The 10,000-nt window shown below is 42.5% G+C and overlaps 1 protein-coding gene across 1 annotated transcript in view; it reads left to right on the top strand.

Annotated features, from left to right (window-relative positions):
- LOC135109667 (G-protein coupled receptor GRL101-like) overlaps nucleotides 1-10,000 on the top strand; it is a 104,139-nt gene that overhangs the window by 36,157 nt on the left and 57,982 nt on the right. The window contains 1 exon segment of the mRNA XM_064021198.1: nucleotides 9,866-9,982. Within this exon segment, the coding sequence (XP_063877268.1) occupies nucleotides 9,866-9,982 (117 nt within the window).

A 10,000-nucleotide genomic window follows, 5' to 3' on the forward strand; every position in this document is an offset into this window, starting at 1 on the left:
TCACCCTTTTTCATGTTACTTTCTTTTTTTTTTTCCTATCCAGTATCATGAGAATTCCCTTTCCTTTCATTTCACCTCTTCCATTTCTCTGTTACTTCTTGTCCTTTTCCTTGTTTTGTATCATCGGAATTTAACCTTTAACCTTCTCTTCACTTTCACTTCCCTTGCTACTTTCTTTTCCCTCTCTAGTATCATCCAAATTTTCCCTCCTTTTCCCCCACCCTTTCCCTCCTCCTCTTCAGTCATGCTTTTAATTCCATTTCCTTCACATCTTCATTTTCCTTACCAACATCGCTCAAAAATAAAATTCCTCTCTCCCTCATCCTTCATTTGCTTTATCTCACTCTTCCTCGTCTAGTATTACAGATTCTAACGCTTTCCTTTCTCCCCTTCTCTCTCTCTCTCCCCTTCCTTGCGTTTCGTGTCAATTTTCCTTGCGCAGTATCACCTGAACTCCCCCTCAAATGCTCTGCTTGTTTGCAATTCCTCTTTGCGCCCCTGTGACGTGTCTAGCGTTGCGAGGAGCAGGCGGCGCGTCTGGGAAGGAGAGGGGAAAGTCAGTTAGGGTCCTTGCTGCGCTGAAATCATTCTTGTCCGGTGCCTGAGAATGAGGATGTCCCCCCCTCTCTCTCTCTCTCTCTCTCTCCTAAGCGCCAGTCGATCAGCGGCAAGATCTGTGCCAAGAAAAATATGAAACGATAATCTTTTGTGGGGATAAATAGAGGTTATAAAAGAAAGGAGCTGCCGCGGCGGGAGGAGAGGTGAAGACGGAGGCTCGTGAAGGAGGTACGGGGCAGGAAGCGCAGGTGCTGTGAAGTATAGGCGTGGGAAAAAATACAGTGGTGGTGGGAAAAGAAACAAGAGCTTAAAAATGTATTGAAGGAAAAGCGGATAAGAAGGAAAACTTCGGTTAAGAGTACCAGGAGAGGAAATGTGTCCTGAGAGGGTTACGTGGTCTGTTGTTACTCGGATGATGCTTTGAGTGCTTACTGTACTGCATGCACAGAATCCTCTTACTCGTGTTGTTGTTGCTGTTGTTTTTCTTTTTCTTCTTCTTCTTTTCTTTTTCTTCTTCTTCTTCTTCATCTTCTAACAGTAATATTTGTACATTTAGTAGTAGTAGTTAGTAGTAGTAGTAGTAATAGTAGCAGTTGTCATGATAGTAATAAATAATACTTGCAGAAATAATATTAGCGTGTTATTATTATTATTATTATTTATTATTATTATATATTATTATTATCATTATTATTATTATTATTATTATTATTATTATCAATATTATTATTATTATTATTATTATTATTATTATTATTATTATTATTATTATTATTATTATTTCTATTATTATTATTATTATTATTACTATTATTATTATTATTATTATTATTATCATCATCATCATAATCATCATCATCATCATCACCATCACCACCACCATCACCACTATCACCACCATCACCATCGTCATGCAGCAGCGGCAGTACACGCTGCAGAACACACACACACTTCAGGTCATATTCACACGGTGCAGGAGTATCACCACGCTGGGCTAGGTGAGGCAGCCCACACCCTCGTCACGGTCGTCAGCTGGCAGGCACACGTGTGTAAGGCGATGCCACCCAAAGTCACGCCAGTGCTCCGACTCACCGGCTCCTCTGCCATCATTATTTCGTGTTACTTCCAGCACAACGGGATATTTACGTGGAGTACCTGTTTATGTTTTTAGGAAGAGCAAATTTAAAAAGCGTCAGTGTTTTTTCATGTTTTTTTCTTTTCTTTTATTTTATTTGGTCATCTTTTTCTCCTTTTTCATGTTTCTTCTTCATCTTCTTCATAATCTTCTTCTCCTCCTCCTCCTCCTCCTGTGTCCTCGCCAGTAGCTTCTGTCCTCCGCATCCGCTTTAACCAACCCATAGTACCTCTCAAGTTCACCTCTCCTCCTCTGTCCTCCCCTCGCTCTTCTCCACCGGGCTCCTCCACGCCACCTTAACGAGACCAGCCCCCTCCATCTTGATCATGTGCTTCTACCACCTCAAGCGTACCTCTCATGCCTTCACAAGTGACAAACTCCTGCTGCCATTCTGAAGTCTCTCTCTCTCTCTCTCTCTCTCTCTCTCTCTCTCTCTCTCTCTCTCTCTCTCTCTCTCTCTCTCTCTCTCTCTCTCTCTCTCTCTCTCTCTCTCTCTCTCTCTCTCTCCAGGTATAATTGTACTCTGCTGCATATGTAATATTATTTGTGATATCCGTAATGCCTCAGGTCTGCTGGCGGACAGAGACAAATGGAGCGTGGTTAAGTACTACGCCTCAGGAAGATTGACGTATCAGACACATTACTCAAGTTTTTTCATGCTCTGCGCGATCCATTGCGATGAATAAATATAGATATTAATATTGTTCCATTTACATTAACAAACTTATCTGTTTCCTTTAATAAGAATATGAAGGTTATCCAACTGTTTCGAGAAGTCACTTTGTAGTGAAGGCAGCTGGACACCGCTGGCCACCACTTTTGTACTAAATTGATATACTGGACGTTGCTGGAGATGACGGTGGCTCGTTGATTCCCCGATTAATACTGGTACCGTGGAATACGTGGGTAGTGGTTTAGATTATGGTTGATTGTGCGAATGAAGGTAATACAACAGGAGGAGCCAGTAGACACCTGCCGAAACGATAATTACTCCCAGTGAGGTCTAAAGCACTGTTCAGGGGGTGCTGTGAACTTATCATTAAACCCAGCTGTGACCTCACTGAACGTTTCCCCTTGTGTCTCACAACACAAGGGGGCAATCACAGCCTGTCCTCTAAAGACAACTCTCTTCCTCCACACAAAACTACAAGCACCTAATAACACACACACCCTTCACTCAAAAATTTTAAAATCATTATGGCGACTCCTACACCAGCCTCGGAGTCCCCATCTGAGGAGGGGACCATAAATGTCCCCAGGTCGGACTGCCTTTCTGTCGACGACCCAAAGTGTCTTGACACCCCTCTCAACTTTTTCTTCATTAACTTCTGCAACATTCGCAGTCTAAGATCTAATTTTCAATCTGTAGAACACCACCTCTCCTCTTCTAAACCTCATCTTCTTTTCCTCACTGAAACTCAGGTGTCTGAGGCAACTGACAGTAGCCCCTTTTCTGTTCCCTCCTACTTTCTCTATCCTCATTTTCGATCCAAAGTTGGATGCTGCGTTTATGTGCGCAATGACTTAACCTGCTCTCGTGCCCACGCTCTTGAATCTTCCGAGTTTTCCACCATCTGGCTACGACTACAGAGTCACTCTCATACTAAATTTATCTGTGCTGTATACCTCTCACCTAACTCCTCTGACTATAAGAAATTCTTTGACTACTTAACTTCCAAAGTGGAGCACATTCTGACCCTCTTCCCTTTTGCAGAGATCTCCATTCTTGGAGACTTCAATGTTCATCACCAGCTCTGGCTTTCCTCTCCCTTCACTGACCATCCTGGTGAACTAGCCTACAACTTTGCTATCCTCCATGACCTAGAGCAATTGGTGCAACACCCTACTCGTATTCCTGACCGTCTTGGAGATACGCCCAACATTCTTGACCTTTTCCTGACCTCTAATCCTTCTGCTTATGCTGCCACCCTTTCTTCTCCGTTGGGCTCCTCCGATCACAATCTCATATCTTTATCTTGTCCTATCACTCCAATCCCTCCTCAGGATCCCCCTAAGTGAAGGTGCCTCTGGCGTTTTGCCTCTGCTAGTTGGGGGGACCTGAGGAGGTATTTTGCTGATTTTCCTTGGAATGACTACTGCTTCCGTGTCAGAGACCCGTCTTTGTGTGCTGAGCGCATAACAGAGGTGATAGTGTCTGGCATGGAGGCATACATTCCTCACTCTTTTCTCGTCCTAAACCTTCTAAACCTTGGTTTAACACAGCTTGTTCTCGTGCTATACATGATAGAGAGGTGGCCCACAAAAGGTACTTAAGCCTTCCATCACCAGAATCTCATGCACTTTATATTTCTGCCCGAAACCATGCCAAGTCTGTTCTCCAACTAGCCAAAAACTCCTTCATTAACAGAAAATGTCAAAACCTTTCAAGATCTAACTCCCCTCGTGATTTCTGGCATCTAGCCAAAAATATCTCCAATAACTTTGCTTCTTCTTCTTTCCCTCCTCTATTTCAACCAGATGGCACCACTGCTATCACATCTATTTCTAAAGCTGAACTCTTTGCTCAAACCTTTGCTAAAAACTCTACCTTGGACGATTCTGGGCTTGTTCCTCCCTCTCCTTCACCCTCTGACTACTTCATGCCACCTATTAAAATTCTTCGCAATGATGTTTTCCATGCCCTCGCTGGCCTAAACCCTCGAAAGGCTTATGGACCTGATGGGGTCCCTCCTATTGTTCTCCGAAACTGTGCCTCCGTGTTTACACCTTGCCTAGTCAAACTCTTTCAGCTCTGTCTGTCAACATCTACCTTTCCTTCTTGCTGGAAGGTTGCCTACATTCAACCTGTTCCTAAAAAGGGATGACCGTTCTAATCCCTCAAACTACAGTCCTATTGCTTTAATTTCCTGCCTATCTAAAGTTTTTGAATCTATCCTCAACAGCAAGATTCTTAAACATCTATCACTTCACAACCTTCTATCCGATCGCCAGTATGGGTTCCGTCAAGGCCGCTCTACTGGTGATATTCTGGCTTTCCTTACTGAGTCTTGGTCATCCTCTTTTAGAGATTTTGGTGAAACTTTTGCTGTTGCCTTGGACATATCAAAAGCTTTTGATAGAGTCTGGCACAAAGCTTTGATTTCCAAACTGCCCTCCTACGGTTTCTATCCTTCTCTTTGTAACTTCATATCAAGTTTCCTTTCTGACCGTTCTATTGCTGCTGTGGTAGACGGTCACTGTTCTTCTCCTAAATCTATTAACAGTGATGTTCCTCAGGGTTCTGTCCTGTCACCCACTCTCTTCTTATTATTCATTAATGATCTTCTAAACCAAACTTCTTGTCCTATCCACTCCTACGCTCATGATACCACCCTGCACTTTTCCACGTCTTTTCATAGACGTCCAACCCTTCAGGAGGTAAACATATCACGCAGGGAAGCCACAGAACGCCTGACTTCTGATCTTTCCAAAATTTCTGATTGGGGCAGAGCAAACTTGGTATTGTTCAATGCCTCAAGAACTCAATTCCTCCATCTATCAACTCGACACAACCTTCCAGACAACTATCCCCCTCTTCTTCACTGACACTCAACTGTCCCCCTCTTCTACACTGAACATCCTCGGTCTGTCCTTTACTTATAATCTGAACTGGAAACTTCACATCTCATTTTTAGCTAAAACAGCTTCTATGAAGTTAGGTGTTCTGAGACGTCTCCGACAGTTTTTCTCACCCCCTAGCTGCTAACTCTGTACTCGTACAAGGGCCTTATCCGTCCATGTATAGAGTATGCTTCACATGTCTGGGGGTTCCACTCATACTGCTCTTCTAGACAGGGTGGAATCAAAAGCTTTTCGTTTCATCAACTCCTCTCCTCTAACTGACTGTCTTCAGCCTCTCTCTCACCACCGCAATGTTGCATATCTAGCTGTCTTCTACCGCTACATGCTAACTGCTCTTATGATCTTGCTAACTGCATGCCTCCCCTCCTTCCGCGGCCTCGCTGCACAAGACTTTCTTCTTTCTCTCACCCCTATTCTGTCCACCTCTCTAACGCAAGAGTTAACCAGTATTCTCAATCATTCATCTCTTTCTCTGGTAAACTCTGGAACTCCCTGCCTGCTTCTGTATTTCCACCTTCCTATGACTTGAATTCCTTCAAGAGGGAGGTTTCAAGACACTTATCCATCAATTTTTGACCACTGCTTTGACCCTTTTATGGGACTGGCATTTCAGTGGGCATTTTTTTTATTAGATTTTTGTTGCCCTTGGCCAGTGTCCTTCCTACATAAAAAAAAAAAAGATAGATGTACTTCTTGAGTGAATGATGGACAGAGATGTACACGTGTGATATCGGGACACAGATTACGACGGACGTGACGATGCTTGACTCTCTCTGAACTGTTTCTGATCTGACCTGACTCTCTCTGAAGATTGCTCTAGCTATGCATACAGGCTCTATTTATGTGAAAGAAAGTGGATCAGGTTTGAGAATCTGAGATGAAGGGATGGCCAATCAGGTGATTGGAAATGGGGTAAAGGAACCAGTGACAGAGGTCGTTATTCTGACCAATGCCCTACGAGGAAGACAAGAAAGGCGATGCAGGTGTTTTCCCTAAGGACTGGCAGGAATGTAGGGAAGGTGTGATATTCCCTTAAGAGGGAGAGAGGAAGGAGAAAAGGCTAAAAACAGATCAGACTGACCACGTGAGGACAGTGGACGTGAATATTGGACAATGGAATATATGAGTGATGAATATATACAGTAATAACTATTACGACTGATGCGACCGATACACAACTTCCAAGAATTAGCCAGCAGTCTATATTCATTGAGATAGATACAGCAACAGAGATTAATCATTTCAATATAAAAAAACCAACATATTTTATCTTTACATATTTAAAAGAATAAAGAACTAAGAAAAAAATGAACAGTCATTTTCTTTGAAAATTGATCTCTAATACGCCACGGAAGGACTGCCTTCCACTGGCGCTAAGGCGACCCGCAGCCTCATGGCCACAAAAATGTTCTGTCCTCATTTCATCAGTGTGCCTCACCACGTGATCACAACTTTTCCCGCCAAGTTATTAATTGTCACTGAGGTGGACACGTGGCGCAATTCCCGATTCTTCACCCACGCTCCACAACACGAGATGGAAAAAATATTTCTAATGAAAATAAATATAATAATAATAATAACAATAACAACAACAATGGTAATAAGAATAAGAATAATAATTAGAAAAAGAATAGTCACGTAAGAACAGATAGTCAGACAGACAGACAGACATACGAATTAACAGATAGATAAACAGACAGATGAACAGAACCAGTTATAAGACAAAATGATTAATGAATAAAATTTTAGGTAAGTGTGGTTATTATTGTTGTTAATATTGTTGTTGTTGTTGTTATTATTATTATTATTATTATTATTATTATTATTAGTAGTAGTAGTAGTAGTAGTAGTAGTAGTAGTAGTAGTAGTAGTAGTAGTAGTAGTAGTAGTAATAGTGGTGATGGTATTAATGGTGGGATTTGTAACAGTCATAATAGCAAAAGTAATAGTAGTAGTAGTAATAGTAGTAGTAGTAGTAGTAGTAGTAGTAGTAGTAGTAGTAGTAGTAGTAGTAGTAGTAGTTGTAGTAGTAGTAGCAGCACCAGCACCAGTGATAGTTATAATAGGCCAGCAAAAGTAATAGCAGTAGAGATGGTTGTAGTCGAAACAGTCACAGTAACAAAAATAGTGGTAGTAGTGACGTTGGTAGCTGTAACAAAAGCAGCATCAAAAATAGTAGTACCTGCAGCAGTGATGAGACAATCCTGACACGTGCCAATATTAAATTAAAAATCGGAAAACTTGATCTTTTGAATTTATGAAAACCTTATTGAATAGCGTCCCGGGAGGTGAGGTGCTGTTCGCGCGACACATCAAAGCACTGGCTTGAATATTACTGTTTGTCTCCCATGTCGCGATTCGGGTTTCTTCCTCCACTCAAGCGTCTGTGGAAATGTTTTGTATCCTGTACTCACTTCTGTTTTCTATGACGCCTTCATGTTTAGGGAGAAAAATATAGCAGAGGAGATGAGATATATGAAGCTTCCTCCTCCTCCTCCTCCTTCCCCTCAGATTGCTTTTGTTGTTCATCAAGGTGACAATATGTAGCTTGCCCCCCCCCCCCGCTCTCTCTCTCTCTCTCTCTCTCTCTCTCTCTCTCTCTCTCTCTCTCTCTCTCTCTCTCTCTCTCTCTCTCTCTCTCTCTCTCTCTCTCTCTCTCTCTCTCTCTCTCTCTCTCTCTCTCTGTGTGTACTGTTTCTTAATCGCTTTTTTTTCTTCTTCAAGCTTCACTGTACGTACTTCTTTTCTCGTTCCCCTCCTCAGCTTCATAACAAAACTGTGCTGTTTTGTTTTGCTTTCCATTCATAGTTTCCCTCTTATGTTTTTATTCATTCGCGTTCTTTATGTATCTTTTGCAATTTTCTCCATCAACCACCGCTCGTTTCTTTTATCTTGCATTTTTCCTCTCTTCCCCCTTCCTCTCTTCTTTTATTTTGTGTCCACCAATTTACCCTCTTCCCCCACAACCCTTCCTTCCCCTTCCCTCCCTTCCCTTTCCCCCCTTCCGTTCCCTTCCCCTTTCACTTATCTGCTCTTTCACTCCCTTTTTTCGTTCTTTTCCTCTCTTTTCAATTTTTATCTCTTATTTCTATTCCTTCTCTTTCTTTCTCTTCTCTTCTTTTGTCTTCTACTGTTTTTTTTTTTTACCTCTCCTCTTCCTTTCTATGCCTTTCCTTTATCTTCGTTCATTTTTATCTCCTTCCTATTCCATCCCTTCTTTTTCCTTCTCATGTCTTTCCTTTATCCTCCTCCTTTCTTCCCTTCTTTTCCTTCCCTTTTCTCTTCTTTTCTCTATTCCCTTACTTTGATTTCCCCTCTCTTCTTCCCTACTTTACTTTTCCCTTCCTTCTCTTTTCCCTATGACTTTACCTTTCATTTTCCTTCTCTTCCCCGTTTCTTCCCGTTTATCTTCCACTTGTTTTTCTCCTCCCTTCTCCTTCTTCCGTTTTTCCCTTTCACTTTCCCTTCTCTTCCCTTCCCTGCCTGACCATCGCCCTGTTCCACTTGCCTTAGGTGGAGTGTTAATGAGGTCAATCCATTCACTTCTCCATCCACTTATTCCACTGCTCTCTCCTCCTCTTCTTTATCGTCTCCTTTCTCTCCCTTCCTGTCTCGCTTATATTGGTTTACTTTGTTTCCTTTCCTTTCTCTCTCTTCTCTGTGTCTCTCTCCTCTCTTCGTCCCTTGAATTGTGTTACTCTGAATTTTTCCTCTTATTTCTGTCAATATTCTCCTTCATTTCATTTTTTTATTTTCTCAATCCAGGAATTGCTGTGTATGTGAAGGGCTTCTTGTATCATCCTTTGTGTTCTTATGTTCTTGTGTTTCCTGTACTGCAAGGGTTTTCTCTCCCCCATCCCTACCAGAGTGACGTGTTTCCATTATGTGTTTGGCTCTCTGTTTTTCCTCCCTCCCCTCTCATCGTGTGTTCTCTCCCCAGTGATTCCTTTTTCGGTTTTGTTCTTCTCAATCATTCTTTCTTTTTTTCTCTCTCTCTCTGTAACTCTCTCCCCATTGCTTCTTCCTCGCTTTTTACTTTTTTTCTCACTCATTCCTTCGTTCTTAATTTTTCCCCGTTGCTTCTCCTTAGCTTATTCTCTTTTCCTTATTCATTCCTTTTCCGCTCTTACTCTTTTCCCCGTCGCCCTTTCCTCGCTGTTGCTGTTTTCCTCATTCATTCCTTCACTGTTATTATTCCCCCGTCACTCCTTCCTAGCTCTTTCTTTTTTCCCTAATCATTCCTTCACTCTTATTCTTTCGCCCGTCACTCCTTCCTCTCCTACTGTTTTTCTCACCCATTTCTTCTTCACCCTTACTGTTTTCCCTCTCACTCCTTCCGCGCTTTCACTCCTCCATCTTCATTCCTCGCTCAATCACCTAGAACTGTTTATCCCACTCACTCTTCCTTCTCCCTCACTCATTCCCCTCTCACTTCACCAAGTACGAGTACTTCCCCAAGCCTCATTCTTTCCTCTACCTTGCATAGAACTCTTTTATTTCTACTCCTCCCTCTTACTCGTTTCTCCTCTCCCGCTCAGTATTGTATTGACTCCCACTCCCCGCCTCACCCAGCCTTCCCTGCTCCCACAGCACGCACCGTCTGCAGGAGTAATGAGTGGCTGTGTGAGTCTGGCCAGTGCATTACCCTCGAGGCACGCTGCGATCTTGTCTTCCACTGCCTCGACAAATCAGATGAAATTGGATGCGGTAAGAAACTCTCTCCTC

Source organism: Scylla paramamosain, chromosome 19 (assembly GCF_035594125.1).
Source record: "Scylla paramamosain isolate STU-SP2022 chromosome 19, ASM3559412v1, whole genome shotgun sequence".
Taxonomy (NCBI): domain Eukaryota; kingdom Metazoa; phylum Arthropoda; class Malacostraca; order Decapoda; family Portunidae; genus Scylla; species Scylla paramamosain.